Consider the following 27,741-nt stretch of genomic DNA (forward strand, 5'->3'; position numbering starts at 1 on the left):
CGATGATCCTGACCGTCAGCACTGGCTGCTGGGGAGGGCCAGCGCAGCAGCAGCAGCCAGTGGTCTACCGGACTAGGCGGCCCACCCACATGTTCTGAGAATACTGAACAAATAAAGATGTTTTTAATCAATCAATCAATCAAAAACAATTTTCATTTTCTTCACTACGGCCCCTATTTCTCTTTCTTCTTTCACTCCCACTTCCTCCCTTCCTGTACGGTGCGGTTCGGGTGCTCGACGGTTGCTAGACAACAGTTCATACGGCCGCATCAACCACACAATAGCGCGATTCAGGCATCCACTGACCCAGTAAGCCAGTTGGCGCACTTCGTTTCTTTAAAATTATCGGAATGTAAAACGTCAACGCCAACGTGCACTGACATTGCACAATACACGGGCCTCTAGAGTTTCGCCTCCATCAAAACTCAACCGTCGCGGCCGGGATCGAACCCGCGTCTTTCGGGTCAGCAGCCGAGCACCATAACCACTGAGCCACTCCGGCGGCGAAAGATTTAGTATATTGTTCTGAAATCGTTAAATAACTTCCGAAATCGTTAAACACGATCAACATTACATTCAGGCCGAAGGCGCTTCAAAAACAGCAGCCACAGCCACAAAATCACCAAAAGAATACATATCCAAAATACATATACATATACATAGAGCCCTTCAATACAGTACATTTCCATTAGAAAAAAAAACCCAAGAGAATGCCTCCGCGAATAAAAATATGAAAAATACGGAAAGCAACGCAAAACACTGTGGCGCCATTTTGTTATTGAAACGCTAAGTGCAAGCCGCTTGCGCAAGAATATTTTTCCTTTTGTTACATGCAATGCTCGAATCTTTTATGCATATTTAAAAATACTGGTCGCATCAGAGTTATCAAGGTGCTTGAAACACCAGGGCAAAGCTCGAAAGCTATTGCTGTTGCTTTCCGAAACAGTTGCAGACCGTCGCAGCACTGAGGTAGGCTCCGTTCGGCTTGAGAACGCCAGAATCGAGAGCTTATCTCGAAATCTGGACTAAATTCCACCTTAAATTTTGTTCTCCAAGCACGGTGAGTCATCGAGAAAGGCAGCAACACCATCACTTAGCAGTAAACATGCCGACCTGAACCGCAAGTTCTCCTTAGTCAGCTGAACTTCGCGGAACTGAATTGGAAGGATGCCGCAGCGTTTTAATGGTAAGTGCACAAATGCCGCAGCTGCCACAATAAATTGTGAGCGTACGCTAAAGGTATTAAGGTGAAAGCCTTTTATGGCTCATACTCGCGGTGTCCGCACGTGCGCTGGAATCGTGCCAACTGTGGCCTCTCCTCCGCGCAGCGGCGCAACCTCCTCCCCTCCTTAGCAACCGGTGCGACCGTAGGGGGTGCAGCTGTGCATAGCAGCCGTGACGTCACACAGGAGCGGTAGAGCGAGCGCGCGCGCGTCGGCGGTGGCAGCTGCAACGCCGCTCCTTCGCCAGACGTCTCGGTGCAGTCGAGTGAGTGCGACGCATGGCTCCAAAGCGGCCCAGTGATTCCGCGCCAAGAGGTTCGGGGAAGCGGCAGTGGGTTGACCACAAAGCTTTCGTCAAGCACACTTTAGAATTTCCAAAGTGTCTTCGGTAATGTTTGTTTCCCCGTTAGTGTTCTTATTCTGCACATGCGCACTTTGGGCCCGCTATTCCGCATAACACGCAATGAAACAAAGCCCGCTGTACTAAACCTATTAACGCGCTGGCGTGAAAGGCCTCGCTCCCAAGAAAATCCGACGTCGCAGTGGTGGCTCGGCGGTTCGAGCGCTCGGCTACTGAGCCGAAGTTCATTGTCTCGATCCCGACCGCAGCGGCCGCAGGTGGTCGAAATTATTTCGGATCCCTCCACCACGGCACCTCTGTATTCCTTCTTTCGCTACCTCTTTTATCCCTTCCATTACGGCATGGTTCGGGTGTTATTGGTTTTTCAGACGCGGCCGACCATACTCGATAGTATGCAATGACAGCCGTGGTCCGCGATTATACCCAGACCATGATAAGCCTAACACAAGCAAGCAGAACAAGCACTCATTGCGCTCACTGTCGGGTGACCACTACCAACAGAGTCGCAATCAGCCTCTAAGAGCTACAACAACCAAAGAATCTCAAATGGCCCTGAACCTTATTCAGATATAAACTTCCACAGGAAATTTGATTTTTATTCGAACACCCATCCGCTCCACTTTCCTTGGAAACCTCCTGGCTTAAACAAGTGCCCAAGAATTATCCGGCGTGGTTCCAACGGCAAGAATGGAAGCATGGGCGCTTGGTTTTCCTCATTCACCACGTAAGCAGCCTTAACTTCCCTCTGAAATTTTAATACGAGTCTGAACTGCCCTCAGAAATTTTAACGTGGACCACTGTATGGCTCATCGGTAATAAAACACGTCGATGCTGTCGAGGCAAAACGGTTCGAAAACGTAATCACGTCATACTTGTCCCAGACTGGCGGCTGAAGAGCAGGGCGGTGACGCAAGGCTACAAGTTAACGATTAAATTACTCTGTGTATGCATAGATACCCAATGGCCTTTGGTCGTAAGGCCTATAAAGTGAAGACCTTCAGAATGAATGGGTTGGACGTAATTAGCTTTCAACAAAGCGTCTTGACCTCAACGAATTTTTGAGACATTAATACGTTACTAGGCCGCCGCGGTGGCTTAGTAGTTATGGCGCTCGGCTGCTCACCCAAAGATGCGGGTTCGATCCCGGCCGCGGCGGTCGAATTTCGACGGAGGCTAAATTCTACCGCGGTGGCTCAGGGGTTAGAGCGGTCGGCTACTGAGCCGAAGAACCAGGGTTTGAACCCGACCTCGGAGGCAGCGTTTCGATGGAGGCGGAACACAGAAGGCACTCATGTGCTGTGCGATGTCAGTGCACAATAAATCTTTCCAGGCGGTCGAAATGATTCCGGAGACCTCCCCTACAGCACCTTTTATGCGAAGCATACTACTTTAGCTACCACTTCAGCCCTTCACCGTGGTTATGCGCCTACAAATCACGTGATACATGACGTCACACCACGTGACACGATGACGTCACGACAGTAGAGAAACGGGGGCCCACCTCGCGCCGTCGCTGTGGTTGTGCGCCTCGAAATTACGTGACACGATGACGTCACACCACGTGACACGATGACGTCACGACAGTGGAGAAACGGGGGCCCACCTCGCGCCGTCGCTGTGGTTGTGCGCCTCCAAATCACGTGATACATGACGTCACACCACGTGACACGATGACGTCACGACAGTGGAGAAACGGGGGCCCACCTCGCGCCGTCGCGGTGGTTGTGCGCCTCCAAATTACGCGACACGATGATGTTTCGCATTCTCCAGGTTTAACCAAGTTAAGCCTCAGCCATTTTTTGTCTCTTTCTTCTTTCACTCCCACCTTCCTCCCTTCCCTTACGGCGCGGTTCAGGTGTCCACCGAGATATTTGAGAAAGGTACTGCACCATTTCCTTTCCCAGAAACCCAATTATTAATATTACTTTCATCAGTCTTATTGTAATTATAATTATTAAATTCCAGAGGCCCGTGTACTGTCCCATGTTAGTGCGGGTTAAAGATCCCCAGGTGGTCAAGATTTCCGGAGCTCTTCTCTGCGGCATCCCTCGTAGTCTCTCGTAGTTAAACACCCATAAAGCATGACTATAGTAAACAATTATAGAAACCTCTTGAGTGAAAGACATCCATAAACCAGCGAAAAACGCTAGGGCTGCTATTTTTGGAGTACGTTTAAAATATGTTTCAAGTAATTTTGATTTATAATTGTACAAAACATAATGAATTAAGCGTTTCTCATTCTAGGGGGTAGTGTTCTAGTCCCGTACATTCAATTGATATTATATTTACGCCTTTCATAACCATGTATAATGCGTGCGCTCCGTACAAAGGCAAATCGAAGCCCTGAGAAAAGGTCTGGTGTGTGTCGGTTACGGTCTGATAAGGTCGAATGTTCTGGGGGAAGTGCGTGGTGGTGGAGGGAACGCGGCTTCGATGCTGCAGTGAGTAACTCGGTAGCTGGTGGACGCTTCGGTGTGTGTTCCGGCCGCCGGCTTGCGTCGGTGGCCGGTGTGTGACCTTTCGACGTACTGTTTTGTTAAGGTGTCCTTCGGCTGGCGGGCGCCTCATTATGGTGAGCCAGCCACCTACAAAGGCTCTGGCCTTTGATGTTGTCGTCCCTGAGGGGGCTAGTCCGGAGGATGTCGTCGATGCGACAGCCTCCGTTGTTGGATTGGAAGAAGTGTACTGCGTCCAGCACTTCGGTGGACGCAACTACCAAGTCACTGTGAAAAGTGAAGCCGCCATGGCTAAAATCGTTGAAGCTTCCTGCCTCACCATCGGCAAGGAACGCGTCGCCATCGTTCCCCTGAGCCCGCAAGTGACCCAGGTGACTGTTCTTTTTCTGCCCACACGTGTACCCAGTGACGCCCTTGCCAAGGCCCTTTTGGCAAGGTGCTGCACATCAGTCGCGGCGTCATGGGATCGCGTCCCACTGTCACCACCGGGACCCGCTACGTGCGGATTGAAATGAAACCAGAGTCACCCGTACCCAACTACATCAAGGTCGCGGGCCACCGCGTGACGTGCGACTACAAGGGCATGCAGCGCGTTTGCCGGCGTTGCGGGTCCACTGCGCACTTCAGGGCACAGTGCACGGCTCCTTTCTGCGCCCGCTGTGGGGTCTTTGGGCACCAAGGCCAGGGTTGCGTGCTGCCATGTCGTCGTTGTGGTGCTGCTATGTCGCTACTGTGGCGTGCGCTATCAGGCCCTCGTACTCGGAGGCTGCGGCCCGCCCTGCGCCCCCGCAGGCCGCTCAGGGAGCGGTTGAAGCCATCAAGGAGACCGGCGGGTCCAACACCGCCGCCGTTACGGGTGCTTCCACTGCGTCTCAGCGTCGCTACGTGGAAGAGCCGGAGTCTGCTGTTGATGCGTCCTGTGCTGCACCAAGCGAGCAGACAGTAAAGGTTCCTGCTGCGTCAGCCTCAGTCTCTCCGAGCGTCCCTGATGAGACAGGGGCCGAGCCTACTGTGTCCCTGGAAAAATCTGAGGCTGAGAACGTGCCACCCTCGGAGCCCGCGCTAGAGCCCGTGGCCAGCGTTGCGGTTTTGAGCAGGGACGCCGACATAGCTAAGGTCGACGGTGACGACAGCAGCTTGACGTCCTCGGCCTCTTCAGTCAACCTCGTCATTGACGAGACTGTCATCACGCCTGAGGAGGACCCGACGCCGCCATCGTCGTCTTCGTCATCGCTTGTACGAGAGCCAAGATCATCTCCAGACGCTGACCCTGTGCAGTCGCCGTCCTCTTCAACATCGAGGATCAGCGCTAGCACTTCTAGCGAAGAGTCGTCGGATATTGAGATGCTCGCTTTAAGTTCGAGCTTAAAGCGTCCACATGCGTCGACTACGGACTCGGATAATTCTGCCGGTCGGCCAAGGAGGCCTCGTGCCTCCTCTGGTCCGACCCTCCGCAAAAAGTGAGGTGGTTTAGCGCCGTTCGCGGCGCGCTTTGTATTGCCTAAGCATCACGACTGTTCAGGTTTCATTTTTCATTTCCAAAATGACTAACCTTCAAATTATTACTCTTAACGTGCAGGGGTTCCGCAGTGTTTTGAAGCAGGCAACGGTGGTCGCATTCGCTCGTTCCTCGGGTTGCGATATCGTCTGCCTGCAAGAAACCAATTTCTTTCGTCTCAGTGACGTGTTGAAATTCAAGCGTAGGTTTGGCGTCGATGCCTTCTTTTCGTACGCCAGCACGCGTTCTAGCGGCGTTGGCGTTCTTGTTTTGAACCGCTCACTGTTGCGCGATCATCATGTTACCTACGATGCGCTTGGACGCGTGTTGGCGTTCGACTGCACGTTTAACGCACTTCACCTGAGAATTCTTTGTATTTATGCGCCTGCGCATTCCAATTTGGTAAACGCATTCTTTAAAGATTTAGATGTGTATTTTCTTGGAGGGCGTAATGTTGTGATGTTGGGCGATTTCAACTGCGTGCTCGATACGGTCGCCGATGTGCAAGGCCCTGGTAGGGGTAGGCCACGCTGGAATGCGCGTGAGTTGCGCCGCTTAGTGAACCATTTCATGCTCACGGACGCGTATGAGCTCCTCTATGGCAACGTCTTTGTGTGGACTTGGCGTCGCGGGTTATCGTCGAGTAGGCTAGACAGGGCGTACGTTCCGGCGAGCCTTTCGCGGTCAGTGTGTGTAGCTAATGTACTGACACTGCCATCCTCGCCGGTGCACATATCAGACCACCGCCCTTTTCTTCTATCACTCACGGTTCCGGCGCCTGCAGTATCACCCCATAGACCATGGCGGTTGGATGTACGCATACTTCACGACGCCAGCACTAAAGAGGGGCTCACACGGGTCTTGCGTTTTTCGGTTGTTGGGGCGGTGCCTGGTGACTGGGACCGTCTGAAGGAGCAGTGGCGTCACCATTGCGCCGCATCTGGTCGAGCCCTTAGGGCTCGCGTGTCAGATGAGGTGCGTGTGGTGACGGCGAAGCTACGTATTGCTCAACGCACCCCGTCACCTTCGTCGCTTATGTGCGCATGGAAAGAGGAGCTTTCGGAGCGCCTACAGCGTCTTTTACGTGCCTCCTCTTTGACAGCGGCTGCATGGCGTTGTCGACGCAGTCCAACTGCTCATCCTGAGGTGCTTCGGTTGGCCCGCCAAGAGCTGTTGTACACTCAAGGTGCCCCTGCGTTTACATCTTCCGCCGGGGCTACGTCCCAACCAGGTGGCAGGAATTTCAGTGCGTTTTTTAGCCATTTCAGGGGTATTGCTCAGTCGGTCATTCTAGTTGATCGCAATGTCGTTTCCGCAGCCCCATTTTTAGCAGGCTTGCCGCAGGTTTCAACTGAACTCCATGACGGCCTTATGGCTGTGCCAACAACAGATGAAATCAAGGAGGCGTTGGACTCCATGAAACGAGGCTCAGCGCCTGGTCCAGACGGCCTTCCTGTGGAGTTCTATTTAGAATTTTGGGATATTGTGGGCCCTATTTTCTCGGAAGTATTAAAAATATGCTTTACTGAGCACGTATTTCCTGAATCATTCAAAAGAGGCCGCATTGTCCTTATTCCTAAAAAGTCTCCTATGTCGACATGTCCGGCAGATTGGCGCCCTATCACCCTGCTAAATTCAGATTACAAAGTATTAGCAAAATTACTCGTTCGTCGTCTACGAGCTCTCCTCCCGTCACTTATTTCCTGCCACCAGGTTTGCTCCATCCCAGGCCGTGAAATACACAGTTTATCTTCTGTAACGCGAGACATCCTAGCGTATACTTTACGACGGCGCGCACAGGGTCTTCTTGTTTCCCTTGATCAGGAAAAGGCGTTCGACTTCTTAGAGCACGAGTACATTTACGGGATGCTGGATGCTTTCGGCTTCCCACCTTCTTTCGTGCTTCTCATTAAAGAGATGTACAGAGATATTTCAAGCACTCTGTTCTTCGATGGCCGGGAAAGTACCGCATTTGATGTTCGCCGCGGCGTCCGTCAAGGTTGTCCGCTCTCCCCCCTTTTGTTTGTCTTAGCATTAGAGCCTTTCCTCTTGGCAGTCAATCGCCACTCCTTTATTAGAGGTCTGGCTTTGCCAGGCAGCGAAGCGGTACGCGTCACTGCTTATGCAGACGACATCACTCTGTACTTAGCTGATGAACGCAGCCTGCTTGAAACTTTAAATGTTTTCCGTGAGTACGCCTCCTTGTCTGGGGCTGCTCTTAATTACTCGAAGAGTTGTTACTTTTTTGTGGGGTCTTCCCAGAGTCGTATTACATCTTCAATACCTTTGCAGTGGTGCGCTCAGATGCGCATTTTAGGTGTGACCTACGACTGTGCTGGAATATGGAATGGTGTGTGGTCTTCGGTCGTCGAAGACATTACAGCTCGTGTGCGAAGGGCGCAAACATTCGAGTTGCCTCTGCTTGAGAGGCGCTACCTGGTTCAGTCCGTCATACTTGGTGCCTTCTGGTACCTCTGCTACACTCTTAAACCACCCCTCCGTGTCATAAGGCGAGTGCAGACTACAGTTTTTTCGTTCTTTTGGTCAGGCGGAACCGAGCTTGTAGCCCGTGCTGTTCTTGGACAACCACGGGAGAGAGGAGGGTTTGCCTTTCCAAATTTGTCCGTCACGTCCTCGCTGTTAGCGTTGAAGAGTCTTTTGCGTATCCTGCTAGGAAACGCATCTCCGGCGCGAATCCTGGCTCGGTACTTTTTGGGCCCTTCTTTACGCTTTTTGGATCCGGCGGCCCCTGTTAATCATGGACCCCAGTCAGAGCAACCTACCGCTTTCTACGCTTCATCAGTGGCCTTTTACAGGCATGTAAGAGTAGTAGCACCTGCTGTCAACATCGTTGCAGACCGTGTGGTGGACATTATGGGCACACTATTGTTACCTGTTGTGCCGGCGTCTCGCCGCTCACCTATGCGCCGCGTTCAGTGGGCGCGTTTAGCGTCGACACCTCTCCCAGATCATCTACGTGACTTTGTCTGGAAACTTGGCTGGGCAGTTCTCCCTACTTGTGATCGGTTAGAGCGGTGGGGTGTGTTACGCTCCAGTACCTGTCCGAATTGCCCGCTCCCGGAATCTAATCGCCACGCTACAGTCACCTGTGTTGTAGCGCGTGTCTTTTGGCGCGCGGTTCATGCGGGATTTCGTGGGCAGGGCATTTCGTGCTTCGTCTCCCGCGGCCGCTTCCCCAGCGGCCGTTTTGCTCGCCTGTTAATAGTTGCAGGTCTTTTTAGTTTATGGCGCAGTCGATGCGCCGCGGTCGCTAGTGGCTTTCGACGCCGCGCTGTGTGGCCAATTCTCGGCCGTCTCCGACGGGAGCTGATTAGTTTTTTGTCCGAGGAACTCTTTTTCTTGGGTGAGGAAGAGTTTCTCCGACAATGGTCATGCCCATTTATTTCTGTTAATAACGGTCGTCTTGCCTTGGTTTTTAGGCCAAACTGGCGCTAAGGTCTCCTTTTCAATGTTTTAATGACTAATTATCGACTTTTCGCTCTTCTGTCAATCGGTATATATGCATTCTAATTTTACATTGCCCATTCCTGTTAGTTACTTAGAAATGTTTATGGTACCTGTTTAATTGGCTCACCTTACATGCTTAATGTCATGTTAATGTGAATGTATCTTGTAACCTTGGCATGTGTACATATGTAAATAAATTTTTTCTAAACATGTTCTGAGGAAAAGTGGGCGGAGAGATTTCACGGCTGTGATTTAAAGCGCGGCGCATGCTAAACTGCTGTGGGGGTGAATGTGATAGTTGCATTTTAATGCGAAAGCTTTACTAACCTAGTGGAGTCGACTTGGATCTGTCTGCACGAATGACGGAGAAGCGGAGCTGTAACCACGTGACTCGCAGCAGCTCCTTCCGCGGTATTGCTATGGACAAAGCAAGTCAGCCGAGTGAGTACTCGCAGACGTCGGGCCGATTCTGATCATCCGGTCGACATTGCCAACCGTGCGAAGAATTTAGCAATCGATAGGGAGCGTAAACGCGCTAAACGGGCAGCTGAAACCGATGAAGAGCGGGAACTTCGAAAGCAAAGGTGGTGGTTGCTGTTCTTGCGACTGAAGGAAGGATGAAAAAACTTGGCTGGGGATTAGCTTTGGTTATGCCTGGTATGTAGGTAGTGAAAGCAGGTGTTTTTACTGCATATGCAGCGCCTCTAGTGCGGAGAGAGCGGCGCACAGTGTCAAGCGGCCACCGTTGCGCAACGAGCCGAGTTGGTAGCCCGTCTCTCGCTTCTGGTATGACGTCACGCTATAACGTCACTAGCGCCTCTAGCCGGAGGAGCGCGGCGCGCCGTGCCAAGCGGCCCCCGTTACCCGACGAGCTGAGTTGGTAGCCCGTCTCTCCCTCCTGGTATGACGTCACGCTCTCACGTCACTAGGCATGGTATGACGTCAGGGGTCATTCTAAATGTCAAACGTGCCAAATGGCCGCCGCTACGCGAAAGGCCATTTTTGGGAGTAATATTGCATTCGCAATAAAATTCCAGCGGGCACTTAGTTGACCTAAAGTGCGGTGCGGCGAAAGCTTTAGGCGCAGTTGGCTGCTTGTGTCACTGATGTGTAGTTAAGATGTTAAGCTTCGCCTCTAAGAATGGAACGCGACAGAGTGTTTCAAGCTGACGGGGAGTCCACAAAACGCCACCGCCCATTCGGCTCTTCGCCTTGCTCGACAGTAAATTGGTTTTGGAGGAAGGGAAATGTATCAGTCTAGCATATCCCGGTGGACACCTAAACCTCGCAGTAAGTGAAGGGAGGAAGATGAGAGTGAAAGAAGACGCCGTATTAGCTAGACACGCCTCTATTCATTCCAAGCCGACTCCGCCATGCCAGGATAGACAAGAGGTTCCTGAGTGCAGCGGACGCGATTCACATGGGTGCTGTGAACTTCCGGCTTTATTTTCCCAATTACCCTTCATAGCGCCCTCAATTCCTACCTCCGGCATTCGTGAACATCCAAGGACCTTTGCGAGGACTCCTTTGTCCGTGAGTACCCTGTATTTTGCACAAGCACCTTACGAAGATCTCCGAGGTGGAGTCGCCGCACTAAGCCTAACCCCCCTCGGCGGCGCACGGCTGAGCGGCGTTCCACGTCAACTCATCATATGGCCGACGCCGCTGCCTTCCTATCCAGCCACAGCGGGTCGTGCTCGATGTCCACGTCAATGGAGGTTGTCCACGAAATTGTCGACTTGGAAACCCAGGACGCCACGCCCGGAATTTCTACTGCCGACACAACGGATGGGAGCCTACTGCACGGGACGCCTCAGGAGGACCCGTACTCCAAAAAAATGATTGAAACCTGTAACGGAGGCAGAACCACACACACCTGCGGAAAGATCACGACCCGCACGCCCCATCAGATTGCCGAGGCTGCCACATGATGACTACAAGGTGGTAATACGTCTACGTGGAGGGGCGACGCTGCATAACAACTCCGGTAGGTCACTTCTTGCTGCTTTGCAATTCAGGTTCAGCCGCCAATTAACCCACGAGGCCAGGGTCAGGATCAAGCCGGAGCAAAACATGGCTATTCTGAGCACCCTGGATCCGGACCTCACTGAACAGATATGCAACATCCAGGCAATCAATCTAGGAGGAAAAGAATATTCAATGAAAGCTTATGCAGCCTCACCAGATAACTCATGTAAAGGCATGATTACCGGCGCCTTACCGATACCACCAGAAGAGGAATTACTAAACTACACGGAAACATATCCCCAACAAATAAACATCATTCAAGCAAAGCCTTTCGGCGCAAAGGGGGCATGCCTGTATACCATTGAAGGCAAAGTAGTACCGCGGTTTGTCTACCTCAGCGGCATAGAATACAGGTGCAAACCATTCCGACCAGTGATGCAGGTTTGCGGGTGCTGCCTGAAAACAGGACACCGTGCTGACATTTGCCCCACTCCGCATGAGAAATGATGCTACAATTGCGGAGTACGCAATCCTCCACTAGGACATGTCGATTTCAAAAAGTACTGCATCGTCTGCGACACATCAGACCACTCCACCATTGACACGAACTGCCCGGCAATGACAGAACTACACCAAAAGAGGGAAAAGACAAGCAAAGCTGATGAAGCCGTAAACGAACGCCATCCTTAAGGAGACATTGCTGCACAGCGCACTCTTCTAGGTGTGCAGAGGAACCAGCGGACTGAGCAGAAGCAAAAGACGGCGCATAAGAACAAGACTAAGCACGAGCACACGACTGAACATCGACCCAGGAATGAGCATCGGCCCAAATTGAACCAAACCCAAGTCGACCGGCCGCGAGAACCGCAAGGATATAGCAGCAGCACAATACTGCCCACGAAAGGGAACAACGCTCCAAACAAGGTACTCACCGTCCATCCAAAGAAACCTTGGAACCGAAACACAGAACAATGACCACCCCTCGCACCAAAGAGGAAGGAAAACCCAGTGGCCACCACGGCTGCCCAGACACCTTTGGAGCTGGCCATGGAGACCGAGAGCCCAGACCCATCGGACAAACAAGATAGGAAAAACCACACGGAAAAGCACACAGTGGACTCCGTGAACGCTGGTCATAAGAATTTGGAACGCGATTTCGCACAACTTCAACCTCTTCGGGGGCTCAGTGGTGCCAGGATAGACGCCACCGAGCCACGGGCCTGTACCTCGAAAGCCAGTGATTGCGCAGCCCACATCCAGGAGACCCACGAGACGCAGTCACTCCGGAACTCTACACCCGAGAAATAACCCGGCCCTGCTGAAAAGGGTGAGTTGTCCGTCCAAGCAGCCTCCACTCCTTCCTCTTATCCAACCACTGACCGCCCATTACACCTCAAGAGGCGGTAAGGCAGTACAAACGTTCCTCTGAATTTCGCTCAGAAATCACTTGCATAATCAACACTATAGCTGCTGAACAACTCAGAGTGATGCAGCAACAGCTCATAGTAGCCCAGGCACAGTTGATACAGACCATGACTGACAGGATAGAAGCTACGATTAACACACGCTTGGAAAAACATGAAGCCGGCATCAACAAGTTTTTCGAACTTGTACCTCACCAGGAATTGCCTCGCAAGCTGCGCGCAGTTCAACCCGCTGCCTGTCCTCATCCAATATCTCCAGACCAGCAACATGGCGCAGAACAATAGCACGCCAAAAGGTCGGCGGCGACGCTAATCTACTACACAACAGAAACAATTATATGGCAATGGAACTGTACCAGCATACGCTGAAAATAAACACAACTACCCGCATATATCACAAACTCCCCAAATCCCCCCCCCCCCTTGTCATTGCTCTGCAAGAGACGGAAACAAATCGCATTCATGTCCGCGGTTATCACACGGCAGCCCTTACACCACGTACGGCAATCCTGACAGTCGTATCCATGCCGGTGCTAGACCGCACACCAACAAACACGCCCGACAGCAAGGGCACTCAGTATACCGCAATAGAGCTCAGCTCACCGGGACACACATATGGCCTCATTATTCTAAACATATACAGCAATCCTAAAGATAAAGGCAGAGTTATTCCGGGCATCCTAGGCTCCTTTCGTTCCTCAAAGCTCCTTGTGGTGGGTGATATTAATGCACGTCACACGCACTGGGGATACACTTCGGATACCCCCACAGGTAACTTCATTTCTACCGCAATGGCTGATTACAACCTTAGCCTGATCGCAAACCCCACCGTACCCACTCGCATTGGCACAAGTGTCACCCGCGACACCACACCCGATCTCACATGGGCCACACCGAACATAATCGTTAAGTCTCACACGGTGCTCCAAGACAGCCTTGGAAGCGACCACTTTCCAGTCTCCACTATTATTGCTTATGATTCCAAGATTTTCATCCCTCGTTCGCAGCTTCTCACTGACTGGGACAGATTGCGCTCATACCTGGCAGCTGATTCTAGAGAACCCCGTACTATCACTGACTGGACAGACCGTCTGGTGAAGGCCATCCGGGCGACCAGCAAAAGCATTAAAAATACCCCTAAGGCACCGCAGGTTGATCCACATATAGCTCATCTATGGGAGGCCCGACAGGGACTTCTCAAGCGCTGGCGTCACCAGCGACACAATCGCAAATTGAGATTCCGCATAGCCGCTCTCACTCCCGAGGCAGAAGAATATGCGAACACGCTAGACCGCGCAAATTGGGCAACCTTTTGTAACGATCTCAAGGGTACATTAACCACAAAACGCACGTGGTCCCTCCTACGCGCTTTCTTAGATCCAACAACCACTAAATCTCAGGCACAAGTAAACACACAACGTCTAATACAACTAGAGCTCAAAAAGGGCACCGACGTAATTGTTCAACTACGGGACACTTATACACCCACACCCCTTCAGTCAGCAGATCCACCCAATCTACCTCCACCTAACCCAGAACTTGATGCCGACATCACCTTAAACGAAGTCCGCCGGGCACTCTTCAGTATTCGCCGCACTACGGCGCCGGGGCCGGATGGTGTAACGTACAAGGCATTACTCAATCTGGACGAAGTCTCCCTCAAGGAACTCACGGAGCTCTTTAATAACCACTGGCAAGCTGGGACGCTTCCATCAGCCTGGACCCATGCCAGCATGTGATTTATACTCAAACCGGGCAAACCCCTCACCCTTCAAAATTTGCGCCCCATCTCCTTAACGAGCTGTGTCGGCAAGCTCTTCGAGCATGTCATTCTCAATTGCCTGCAACCGTTTCTAGAAACAACAGGCTTTCTCTCGAATGTTCAATTCGGCTTCCGTCCAAACATCTCGGCGCAAGACGTACTTCTTGCCCTTAAAGAGTCCCTCTTTTGCACCAAGCGCCTTACAGCCAGTACGCGAGCCATACTGGCCCTGGATATTCATAAGGCTTTCGACACAATAAGCCATGACCATATCCTCACGACATTATCTACCACGGGATGCGGCACCCACATATGGCAATACATTCGGGCCTTCCTTCAGGGACGCACGGCAGAACTCCACCTTGGGGATATTGCCTCCCAGCCTTTCCCCCTGCCTAACCGTGGTACCCCACAAGGGGCAGTTCTGTCACCTTTACTTTTTAACATTGCCCTAGCGCCACTGGCAAAAGCCCTTGCTGCTATCCCAGGGCTCCACACAGCCATATACGTAGATGATATAACCCTCTGGACAACGGGAGAATCCCTTGGAACAGCCCAGGATATCCTGCAATCTGCCATAGACATCACCACCACTCATTTAGCACACACAGGCCTCCGTTGCTCTCCAAATAAATCGGAACTCCTGCAGCTGAAGCCCCTCCCCAGTGACCCCCAGATTGAACTGCACATGCACGGGAATACAGTGCCCATTGTGCCTCAGGTGAAGATTCTCGGCCTTCTCATTAACAACACACTCGATGCAACCGCCACCCTTCAGCTCTTGCAAAGACAGACCAAACAGGTCGCTGCACTTATCAGGCGGGTGGCAGCACGCAATCATGGGCTGTCTGAACGCGAGACCCTCAATATTGTAACGGAAAACAGGGCGACAGGTCGCTAACCAGCAGAATGCAGCAGTCAGCCAGCCAGCGCGAGACACTTCAACGTCTTCGAAGACACTTCAGCGCCACCTGAGAACACCAGGTGGCATTACTCCCCCTCCCAAAAAAAAAAAGAAAAACGTAAAGGTGGGGTTGCAGTACGGGCAGTGGAAAGAGAAAAAAACAAAACAGCACAAGCACACAAAAATGTACAAGGGAGGTGGACGAAGGTGTCCCACGCGAAAACTAGCGGAACACTGAGCGTACTGTCCATTACCTCGTGAAATACGGCTTCATGCGGACAACGTGCACAACCTCAGAGCGGGGTGGGCGACGCTGAGGCTGCACAGTCCCGTCAGGAAGAACTTCGTAGGTCACTTCTGTGACGCGGCGCAAAACTCGATAAGGTCCAAAATAACGGCACATCAGTTTTTCAGACAAGCCTGGGCGGCGTACCGGGGTCCACACCCAAACTTGGTCACCCGGATGGTATTCGACGTGCCGATGACGGAGATTGTAGCGGCGCGCATCCGTGGTCTGCTGCCGCTGAATGTGAATACGGGCAAGTTGACGTGCTTCCTCGGCGCGCTGAGCGAACTGCTCGGCGTCCGGCGTGAGTGGGTGGTCATCAGTGCAGCATGGAATCATTGCATCCAGCATCGTCTGAACGTCACGTCCGTAGACCAGACGAAATGGTGTAAATCGGGTCGTCTCCTGGGTGGCCGTGTTGTAAGCGTATGTGACATACGGGAGAATCTCGTCCCAGGTTTTGTGCTGCGAGTCTATGTACATTGCGATCATGTCGGCGATCGTTCTGTTGAGTCTCTCTGTGAGCCCGTTCGTCTGTGGGTGATAGGCAGTGGTTTTGCGATGGTTCGTGTGACTGAGCTCTAACACGTCGCGCATGAGCTGTGCCGTAAACACCGTACCTCGATCAGTGATTACGTGGGACGGTGCGCCATGACGCAGCACGATTTGTTGCATAAAAAACTGGGCGATCTCAGATGACGTACCGCGCTGCACCGCCTTGGTTTCCGCATACCTTGTTAAATAGTCGGTCGCGACAATGACCCATTTATGACCGGCCGATGACACAGGGAATGGGCCCAGAAGATCGATGCCGACTTGATCAAACGGCGTCCGAGGCGGTTCAATAGGTTGGAGCAAGCCCGCTGGCTTGAGAGGAGGCGCCTTACGACGTTGGCAATCGCGGCAGCCTCTGACGTAACGCTGGACGGCGTGAGAAAGTTTGGGCCAATAATACGCCTGGCGCACGCGTGCAAGTGTGCGGGCAAAGCCCAAGTGGCCGGAGGTCGGCTGATCGTGACAAGCAAGAAGGATATCGGCGCGGAGATCTGCCGGAACGACGAGGAGGTGCGCTCGGTCAACAGTGCTGGAGTTTTTCTTAAACAAAATGCCGTTCCGGAGGCAGAAGGCCGGCAGGTTCCTAGAAAACTGTCGGGGTACGACAGAAGCTCGACCCTCCAGATAATCAATGAGAGGTCGCAGGTCTGGGTCAGCTCGCTGTCGGGTCATTAAGTCTAAGTCGCTGACAACTCCAATAAAACCACTCTCGTCCTCTATACTATCATCCGCTAACCCGACGGGTGCGCGAGAGAGTGCGTCAGCGTCTTCGTGTGTCTGGCCAGATTTGTGCACAATGGTGTAGTCGAATTCTTGGAGGCGGAGGCTCCATCGGGCTAGGCGCCCCGATGGGTCGCGAAGATTGGCAAGCCAACACAACGAATGGTGGTCGGTAACTACTTTGAACGGGCGGCCGTAGAGGTACGGACGAAATTTCATGGTTGCCCACACAACCGCAAGGCATTCTTTTTCTGTGGTCGAATAGTTTGTTTCAGCGCGAGAAAGCGTGCGGCTTGCATACGCGATGACCCTTTCCACACCACCTTGGTGTTGGACGAGTGCGGCGCCGAGGCCGATGTTGCTCGCGTCGGTGTGGACTTCGGTTTCAGCCTCTTCATCAAAGTGCGCAAGAACAGGGGTTGTTAGCAGTCGTCTGCGCAGCTCGGCAAAAGCCTCCTGCTGCTCGGCAGCCCACACGAACTGTGTATCATTGCGCGTGAGGTGGTACAGGGGTGCGGCAATCTTTGAAAAGTCGGCGATGAAGCGGCGGTAATATGCGCACAGACCCAAAAAACGTTGCACACTTTTCTTTGTTGCAGGAACAGGAAAGTTGGCGACGGCAGCAGTTTTCTCGGGGTCGGGCTTAACGCCATCGGCACTCACGAGGGGACCGAGAAACTTCAACTCTTTGTACCCAAAGTGGCACTTCTCTGGCTTAAGCGTTAAGTCGGCCGATCGGAGGGCATCTAATACTGTCCTCAGGCGTTCAAGGTGTTCGGCAAAGGTTTCGGAAAATACGACGACATCATCGAGATAAACCAAACAAGTTTGCCATTTTAGTCCAGCGAGAACGGTATCCATCATCCGCTGGAAAGTTGCCGGCGCTGAACATAGCCCAAAAGGTAGCACTTTAAATTCGTACAGTCCGTCGGGTGTCACGAACGCCGTTTTTTCGCGGTCCCGCTCGTCGACCTCTATCTGCCAGTACCCACTCTTTAAATCAATGGAGGAGAAGTACTGGGCGCGACGAAGTCTGTCGAGCGAGTCGTCGATACGAGGCAGCGGGTAGACGTCTTTTTTAGTGATGTTGTTAAGTTTTCGATAATCCACGCAGAAGCGGAGTGTCCCATCTTTTTTCTTCACCAGCACGACAGGTGAAGACCAGGGGCTGCTGGAAGGTTGAATTATTCCATCTGAAAGCATCTCCTTCACCTGCGTTTGGATCGCCTCGCGCTCCTTCGGTGAGATACGGTACGGCTGCTGATGGATAGGGCGGGCATCGTCGGGCGTAATGATGCGGTGCTTGAGAAGAGCCGTTTGCCGGACTTTCGACGAAGAAGCGAAACAGGTAGAGTATTCGAGAAGGAGGGCACGTAGTTCTCGCTGTTGAGTCACCGAAAGGTCCGGGCTGATGTCAAGGGATGGGCGCACAGGTCTAACAGCTTCGAACGCGAAACATTCAGAAACCTCCGCTAAGGTGTCGGCGAATGCGATGGCAGTAGCACGAAAAAGGTGCCGGGGCTCGTTAGAGAAGTTAGTCACCAGGAGCTCAGAGCAGCCGTCGCGGAGATGGATGAGACTTCGCGCTGAGCAGATGCCGTGGGTGAGCAAAAGGGACAGGTTGCCTTCTGCGACCGCTGTCCCTTCACGTAGTCCGTCGCAGTGAACACTCACAAAAACACTGGCGCGTGGCGGAATCCAAACGCTCTCGACGGATATTCGAAGGGCGGCGCGGCGTTGACAGTCCTCGGAGTAAACATCAGCTTTCTCGGTAGAAAATGTGACAGTGCGCTTTCGGAGGTCAATAATAGCTCCATACTCGCGGAGAAAATCAACGCCAAGGATGCAGTCACGGGAGCAGTCAGGTAGAACTAGGCAGCTGACAACAAATGTGGAGCTGCGAATTTGGACTCTTGCTGTGCATAGGCCAAGCGGAGTTACGACATGTCCGCCAGCCGTGCGAATCTGCGTGCCGGACCATGGCGTCATTACTTTTTTAAGAAGCGCCGCTAGCTTTCCGCTTAAAATCGAGAAATCAGCGCCAGTGTCCACCAAAGCACTAACCTTATAACCATCGAGAAGCACGGGTATATCCAACGAGAATCGATCTCCGAGTTCAGGTACTGCAGTCGTTGCCTTTAAATCGCGGTCGGTCGCTGTTCGCGTTGTCGGGGGGTCTTGTTCGCATCGATTGCCAGCAGCCTCGCCCCCTGAGGTCGCTCTCTTTAGTTTTCCCGGCGGGGACTTGGCGACCGTCTCTGCGCCATCCAGGAGGAGCTTTGGCGCTGTGGCGAAGGTCGGCGTGGTGATGGAGACCGAGACTGCCGCTGGGGAATTGTCGCCATGCGCTGCTGGGCTACGTAGTCCTCGATCTCCCGGGGTCGTTGACCTCTTGGTGGACGGGGCATGTCGATAGGGAACCCCCGCAGCCCAAGCTGTCGATACGGGCACTGGCGATACAGATGACCGGGTTCCCCGCAGTGAAAGCAGAGGCGCCGCCGATCTGGAGCACGCCACAGGTCCGTCTTCCGCTGGGGCGATCGTCGATTGTCGATGTAGTACGTGTCGGGGTGTGCGGAAAACAGCGAGCCTTGACTGGACGGAGGAAACTGCGCCGAAGAGGGCGCAGGACGTTGCAAGGCTTCAGCATACGTTGGACGACGGCGCTCCGTGGGTAAAGCCGGCGGGTCAACGGACGGGAACGAAAGTCGCAAGGCTTGAACCTCTTCGCGGACGAGGCTAGCGAGAGAGCCGGCCGTCGGCAGGGAAGCACCGAAAAGCGCCTGGAGCTCTTCGCGCACAACGGAGCGGATCAGGTCGCGGAGATCAAGGTTAGCCCCGAAGGCAGGAAGCGGCTCTGTAAGTGAAGCGGCGAGTACCGGCCGGTCGTAGGTGGTAGACCGCCGCAGGAGCATCTTCTCCATCGTGACCGCTTCCGTGAGAAGCTCAGCAACAGTCCCAGGTGGACTGCGCACGAGGCCAGCGAAAAGTTGCTCCTTAACGCAGCGCATGAGTTGGCGCACCTTTTTCTCTTCGGTCATGGCCGGGTCAGCTCGCCGGAAGAGCCGAGTCATATCCTCCACGTACATGGCTACAGTCTCATTCGGCATTTGAATGCGAGACTGCAAAGCCCGTTCAGCCCGTTCTCGGCGATCCGTGCTGGTGTAGGTCTCCAGCAGGCGTCGGCGGAACTCGTGCAATGATGCTAGCGCATCTTCTCGGTTCTCGTACCACGTACGCGCACCATCCTCCAGGCTAAAGAAGACGTTTCGAAGCTTGGCTGCGTCGTCCCACTGATTGAACGAGGCCACGCGTTCAAACTCGACCAGCCAGTCTTCGACGTCTTCGAGCTGACTGCCATGGAATGGTTTGGGTAGTCGAGGATTCTTCAAGGTATAGTAGGCTGCAGCTGGCATAACAGGTCGATGGGTGGGTGCTCTTGCAGTCTCCAAAAGCCCGTGTTCGGGAGGTAGGCCTTGATTTCTCCGGCTAGCACGGTGCACAGGGGTGTCCACCAGCGAAGAACTGGAGCCCAGGGTATGCGGAGGAGTATTAGACATATACAGGGATCTTACCCAGCGCCTACACCAAAATATGTAACGGAAAACAGGGCGACAGGTCGCTAACCAGCAGAATGCAGCAGTCAGCCAGCCAGCGCGAGACACTTCAACGTCTTCGAAGAAGCTTCAGCGCCACCTGAGAACACCAGGTGGCAATATGACAAATGCACCAATCATTAGCCGCATTACATACCACCTCCCATACCACATACTCACTCAGCGGCAAACACAACAGGCAGACATCCTAATACGCACGGCTGTCACCTCCGCTCTACGTCTTCCACGGACGGTTAGCACAAAACGTCTCCTGGCCACTGGTGCCCACAATACAGTGATCGAATTAATAGAGGCTCAACGCACCAACCAATTAGTCCGCCTGAGTCGCACAGAAACAGAACAACGCTTACTGCGACAGCTACGTCTCAATCCACCCATTCCCACCCCAACAAGTCCTACACCTTACATGATTTCTCTGCGCACACGGGATTACATATATCAGAAGCCCCTACCGCGCAATATGAGCGCTAGTCTCCATCACGGTAGACGGCAGGCACGAGCGAGCTATTACACGAAAACATACAACAACCGCTCCGATATCCTTTATGTCGACGCGGCAGAAAATTCGAAACCAGGATATTTCACGGCAGTCGCAGCCTATGAAGACGGCACATTGAGGGCCGCTGCCACTATCCGGACTAATTCGCCTGCAGAAGCAGAAGCAGCCGCCATCGCACTTGCTCTGGCCCACTCCACCATTGACAAAAATGTAACCGAAATTTGCACAGATTCCCAGGGCGCGTACCGCCACTACCTAAAGGGCATGGCGACGCCGGTAACACATCGTATTCTTGCCACAGTCACCTCTCTCGACCGAACGGTTACTCTGTCGTGGGTCCCAGGGCATGCCTCGATCCCCGGTAATGAGCGCGTTCATGCGCTGGCCCGAGAACTCTGTTCCCGGGCCCCGGATGATCAGGCAACCAACCCTGCGAAAAAGGCCCCATCGGTCCTCTGTACATATCATCAAATCACAACATTCTACGAACTCAGCCGCATGACGATGCCACCACCCCATAGTACCTTGTCGCCCTCATCCAGCGCCACACGGAGACAATTACAGACAGGCTGTTTTATTTCCACCCACCGTCTCTCATGCTTTCACCCCACCTTTCCTCCTGATTGTACCACCTGTAGCGTGCCCAGATGCACACTTTTTCACTACCTTTGGGAATGACCTTCCCCAAAGGCAGTAAGACCATCCCCAATCCCACTCATTCTTCCTGAGAGGCTGCTTTAAGGACCGCTCAGCCCGCCGGCCAGATATGGCTGGTGGATCGGGCTTTACGTGAAGCACAAGACGGTGGACTCCTGGACAAGTTGGGGACCACACTGGAAGATTTTTTTTTTGTGTAATAAAGTTGTTTCCATCCATCCATTCCAAGCCATCGAGCTGGGATGGCGGAGTGGTTAGCGTGCTCCTTTCGCACTCCTGAGACCCTGGTTCGATTCCCCAACTTGACCAACTTCCTACTGGGTTTTCTTTATTTATCTGGTCTGACTGTAAAGGTTAATTAGTTAATTGGTCTCTACCATTGTTCAAATGCCGTCCATCATATCTTGTCACTCACCTGTCAAGTGAATCGAACACTCGAATGTTCGACATGTCTAGAAACGTCTAACCATTAATCATGGTTAATGATACTTAAGCATGACATGCACATTTCGTGATACTCGTTAATGTATGGTTAGTGATAGTTAACATGCCCTTAAGTAGTACAGTGATTATGTACAGTCAGTTAAGGTGCAGGCGCTGTGCACAATCTCACATGCCACTTCTTAACAACTACTAATTACCAATTAGTCATTAAGTACAATGATATAATCATGAAATCACTTTAAGTCATCTTCCGATGTCTTTCGATTGCACCCGATTAAGTATCGATTGGCTATTGATTGGCATATGCCCATATAAGGCATGCATCCGAAATGCGGACATATTTGCTTGCACGTCTTGGTTACGACAGTACGAGGTATTAAAGGCTTTCGCCTTAAACGGAACGTGCACGGGTCTGCCCACTGGCTGAGCTCAGCCACAATCGCTGCCACATGCAGACGGAGGAGAATGAATGAATGAATGAATGAATGAATGAACTTTATTTATGAATGAACGTCTCATCATGGCTCCCCGCGGTAGGGGCGAAGCAATTAGGAGAGGGTGCCTCGCAGCCGGTTCTCAGCACCGGAGATGGCGGAGAGAGTCTTGTGGTAAGCGGTCTCCGCCTGACGGATGATGAGTCCTTGCTGATCCGAGTCGTGGCTTCGGATCAGTTCTTCCCAGGTGGCACCGAAGCTTCTTGTTTCCTTTACTTTTTGACTTCCTTCACACATCATTACAGACTCGCAAGAGGCGTGCAGAAAGTACAGCAGTGGACGCATATCCACTGCAGCCATTCACATACTCAAGGCGAGGACAATCACCTTTACGAGATGCTTCATCACATGGACACCAGGCCATGAGGCTGTCAAAGGGAACCAATGTGCGGACGCCAGCGCCCGAGCATACGCCAACCGGGAGGCGCGCACAGAAGGGGACCTGGACGCAGTCACTAGACGGTATGGAGCCATCTTAGAGCACCAACGAGCCCTTCGGAGGACCTACCCTCCTCCCCACAAAGACCTTAGCAGAGAGCAGTCGTTTGCGTGGAGACAACTGCAGACTAATACATACCCCAATCTCAGTTTACTCAGCAAAATCTATCCTACCACATATGGCAACAAATGCCCGCTATGCGCTGAACACTCAACGCTTTACCACGTTACATGGGCCTGTCAGAAAATGCAGGCAGCGCCGATAAACAACACACCAACACCGGAGCAGTGGGAGGCTGTGCTGTCCAGCTCGAAGCCTGAAGAGCAGCTCAAGCTGATCGACAGGGCTTGCAAGACTGCAAAGGCCGCTGGGGCCCTGGACTGAGGGCTCCACCTACGCTTCGAGAAAGAACCCTTGCAGTACAATAAACTTTTTCATTCATTCATTCATTCATTCATTCATTCATTCATTCATTCATTCATTCCTTTTTCAGAGCGCAGCTCTTAGGCGCCCGTTTTTGCGTTTCGCGGCTCCGCAATCACCGTAGTTCGTTGTAACCAGCAGTGGACACCTTAATGGAGCGGTAGCTTAAAAAGTAGATGGTAAAATGGGTAAATTGGTTTTTGAGGAAAGGAAACGGCGCGCTATGTGTCTCACACATCTCGGTGGACATCTGAAGCAGAGGGAATGCCCATAACTGCCCTCTTAGAACAGTGGACACCTCAATCGTTCTTTAAGATACGTGGCGGTAGTGACAGATATGCGCTGCATGCTTTGACATTGACAACGTTGTGTCGATATGCGGCGCTGAAGCTATAGGCCGTCGGCGTTCATTGTGTACATTGGCGTTGGCATCGAAAACATTTTACACTCTGATCATTTTAAGGAAAGGAAGTGCGCATAACTGGCTCCGTGGGTCACTGGACGCCTGAATCGCGCTTATAGGTACGTGGGATGATGAGAGAGAGATGTGGGATAGCCGTGTGCGTTAGCGCTGACAATAGTGATCAAACTCTCGCTATCAACTATTAACTGCCACCTGCCAGGGAGGCAGGCTGGGTGGGGACCTTAATGTAGATATAAAGACAAACAAACAGGAATTCCTTACCACTCATGTGGGAGAACATCTCGTTCCTCTCACTCGTAGCGCCTCCCACGGCTGTGACAGCTGTGGCATTGGGACAGCAAGTCGAGCATATATTAAGGCGAAAATCTTTAATGTCTCATACTGTCGTGACGAAGACGTGTTAGCAAGTTTGTCCGTATTTCAGATTGGTCGAAATGGTCGTGACGTCACTGCGCGCGAATTTTGACGGATCTACACCGAAATATATGAGACAGTTACTGCGCAATTTCCTTGCCTCAAATACAATTTTCATTTTGTTCATTACGGCCCCTCTTCCTTCTTTCACTCACACTTCCTCCCTTTCTGTACGGTGCGCTTCAGGTGTCCACAGAGTAGACAGAGAATTACAGCGTTATTTCTTTTCCTCAAAAAGCGTTGCGTTCAAAGGGCAACGCATCGCGCCGAACGGGTGGTGACGTTCCGTGGACTTCCGGGCAGCGCTACAACACGCTGTCGCGTTCCACTCCTAAAGGCAAAGATTAAGCGTCATTAATTTGCAGTTAACTAATGCACCAACAGAATGTGAAGTGAACAATCGCGTAGCAGAATGCAGCACTCAAGCTTTCACCTTTCACCACTTTAGCCGCTAAAGTTCCTCGTAATTTTTATCTATTTCTCCGACCAGAAAGCTTCCTTCATGACAATCAAGAACTGTTAGCGGAGTGATTCTTGAGGAGGGAATATGGGTGAAAAATAAGTTGTTTGTAATTGTACACACATGTCTTGCTGGTATTCTTTGCCTCTATCGAAAAGCTGAAAAAGCTGATGTGTTGCGCTCAAATTTCGCATTAGAACTAAGGTAATCGTCGGCAATTTTATTGCGAAAGCAATACTACGCTCATGAACGGCCTTTCGCGTAGCGGCGGCCTGTAGCCACGTTTGCCCTTTACAATGACCTCTGACGTCATACCAGGGTGAGAGATGAGCTACCAAGTCGAGTCGTCGCGCAGCGGCGGCCGGTAGCCGCGCGTGACATTTAGAATGACCTTTGACGTTATGCCATGCCAAGTGACGTCATACCAGGGTGAGAGATGAGCTACCAAGTCGAGTCGTAGCGCAGCGGCGGCCGGTAGCCACGCGTAACCTACAGACGCGGCACACTGCGTTCCTTCTGTTGGAGGCGCTGCGCTTTTGCTTTCGCAACCTACAAGACTTAACCAAAGCTAAGCCCCCGCCATTTTTTTTATCCCTTTCCTTTCGATGTGCATCGATGTGCTCCCCCCACGATGGACGATCGACTGGACATCCCCTTCACAATTCAAGAACTGAAGCAGCTCTTTCTGCTTGTACGCATCCTTCGTCCCCAGGACCTGATGGAATAACATACAATGCGCTTCGTCATCTAGGCCCACAGGTAATGGAAGCCCTCTTAACGTTGTTCAACCACTTTTGGGCCTCGGCCACTGTTCCACAGCAGTGGAAAAGAAGCCGCATTGTGGCCTTGCTCAAACCAGGGAAATCGCCACTCGACTTAACATCCTACAGACCAGTAGCTCTGGCAATATGTATTGGCAAGACGATGGAGCGTATGGTGCTAACCCGTCTAGAATGGTTCCTTGAAAAACGTGGACTATACCCTCCCACAATGATGGGTTTCCGCAAAGGCCGGTCTGCCATCGACAGTGTAATTGATCTCGTGTCAACGGTAGAACATGAAAAACGCCGTTAAGGTTGACTGCTGCTCTTTTCCTCGACATCAAGGGCGCATTCGATAACGTTCAGCATGATGCAGTACTAAATGCACTCGATGAATGTGGTATAGGCGGACGTCTACACAATTGGATTGCAAGCTATTTGACAAACCGGACAGTCTACATGGAGACTCTTGAAGGAGACACAGCAGATCATTATGTTGCTTGTGGTGTTCCTCAGGGAGGAGTGCTCAGTCCAACGTTGTTCAATCTCGTGCTCATTGGCCTTTTCATACAACTACCGAAGACTGTTTCGATATCCGCCTACGCAGACGATATTTGCATATGGACATCAAGTGTCAAGCGTCCCCAAGTGCAAGCAAGATTGCAGCGTTCGGTTTCCATTACGTCTGCGTACTTGCGCCGTCAGGGGCTTGAACTTTCGCCAACTAAAACCGTAACATTGGCTTTCACACGCAAGTTAATGGCGTGGTATCCGGTCACAATCGACGGGCAAATTGTTCCATACGTAACACATCACAAATTCTTAGGTGTTACGATAGACCGTGACCTGTCCTGGACGAAGCACATTTCTGCGCTCAAGAAAAAGCTCGACAGCTTCGCAAGCATTGTGCGGTGTATGGCAGGAAAATGTTGGGGTCCCTCTGAGCGATCTTTACTACACGTGTACAAGGCGCTGGTAGTCGGTCTTCTCAGATACAGTGCACCCGTTCTCTCATGGGTCAGACTATCAGGCCTGCGTGTGCTTGAAAACGCGCAGGCTCGTTCTTTAAGAGTATGCTTGGGTTTGCCATGTAAAACTTCTACATGGGGCACATTTTATGAGGCCCGCGCCTGCCCAGCACGAATTTATTTTCAACAGGAGCCACTTCGTGTGCATTTGCGGCATCTGACCAGGCATCGTCATCACCCCCTTTCCAGAGCCCTTTGGATGCAGCGCAATGCGGTGCCTTCGAACTACGTTTCACACCAGATTGCGGAGGTGCCACTTTGGGCAGTACCAAAACTATCTATACGGACAACAATCCCAGGAATAACAAAGAAGACGCACATTCCAACAGTCGGACTGAAACAGCTGGCGCTGTTATACATTACATCTATGTATACTAACACCCAGCATGTTTTTGTGGACGGATCCATGACGACCACTTCTTCAGCTGCAGCGGTGATAGTGCCAGGAAATGCCTCATGTCACCGTTTCAGGCTCATGCCCAAAAGGTTCTCTACGGCAACCGAATTGGCAGCCATACGAGAAGCCGTCCTTTATATTGGTCACCAGCCAGCGCAGCAATGGACTATATTCTGCGACTCGAGATCGGCATTGCAGGTCGTACAAACTTATCTAAAACCAAGGGCATGCGAGCAGCTGGTTCAACAGATAGTGCTTTTGTTAGCCGAAGCTTTCCACCGCGGCCATATTATAAAGTTTCAATGGATACCGAGCCATTGCGGCATAGCGGGAAACGAGCGTGCTGACGCCGAGGCTCGGATGGCACATAGTGATGGTGCTTTCATTGAGATAGCCTTTTCTAGATCAGACATTGGAGCCTTGTTGGCGCATTTAATGCAAGCGGCAATGCAGTCGCACTGGCATGATTCGAGTCATCAACAGGACCGCGTCTGTAAGCTTGACGCTGGCTCAAGATTACATCTGCCATCTATGGCGGTGCGACGTCATGGGACTTTACTCCACCGGCTAGGGCTTGGCGTTGCCTACACCAAACACTATCTTCACAAGATCGGCATCGAAAGTAACCCAAATTGCGCACAGTGCCACACTCCAGAGACTATTGGACACCTTCTTTGCGAGTGCCCGAACTATACTGCTGCAAGAAGAACATTGGAGGCGACCGTGAAACAACTGGACTCTCGCCCTCTCTCTGAGGAAACTCTTCTGGGCGCCAGGACGAGACGTTCTGATTGGTGGCGTGTGATAAAGGCCCTGCTCAACTTTTTGTGTGAAACAGGCCTGGATACTCGTCTGGGACTGCCTGTGCACAACCTACATGGTTAATGACAAGCACGGGTGTTTGTGTTGCAGACACCAGTTTTATGAGTTTTATGTGCGTCTACTAACCGCGATGCGAGTGCCAGCCAGTGTGGTGTGTGTCTGTGTGTGTGTAGACATCACCCGTGAAACTCATTGTATTATTCCATCATCAGCCTTCATTCGCACTTTCCTTTTCCT

At 52.1% G+C, this 27,741-nt stretch overlaps 1 protein-coding gene across 1 annotated transcript; it reads left to right on the plus strand.

Annotated features, from left to right (window-relative positions):
• The first annotated feature begins 3,987 nt into the window (after positions 1-3,987).
• Positions 3,988-9,220, plus strand: LOC149336389 (uncharacterized). The gene is made up of 2 exons (XM_089552855.1): positions 3,988-4,411; positions 4,477-9,220. Exon 2 carries the CDS (start codon positions 4,740-4,742, stop codon positions 5,502-5,504), a length of 765 nt encoding a protein of 254 aa, XP_089408981.1. The 5' UTR covers positions 3,988-4,411; positions 4,477-4,739; the 3' UTR covers positions 5,505-9,220.
• Positions 9,221-27,741: the final 18,521 nt, after the last annotated feature.

This window comes from Amblyomma mixtum, chromosome 7 (genome assembly GCF_055824585.1).
Source record: "Amblyomma mixtum isolate Tamu chromosome 7, ASM5582458v1, whole genome shotgun sequence".
NCBI classification, from domain to species: Eukaryota; Metazoa; Arthropoda; class Arachnida; order Ixodida; family Ixodidae; genus Amblyomma; species Amblyomma mixtum.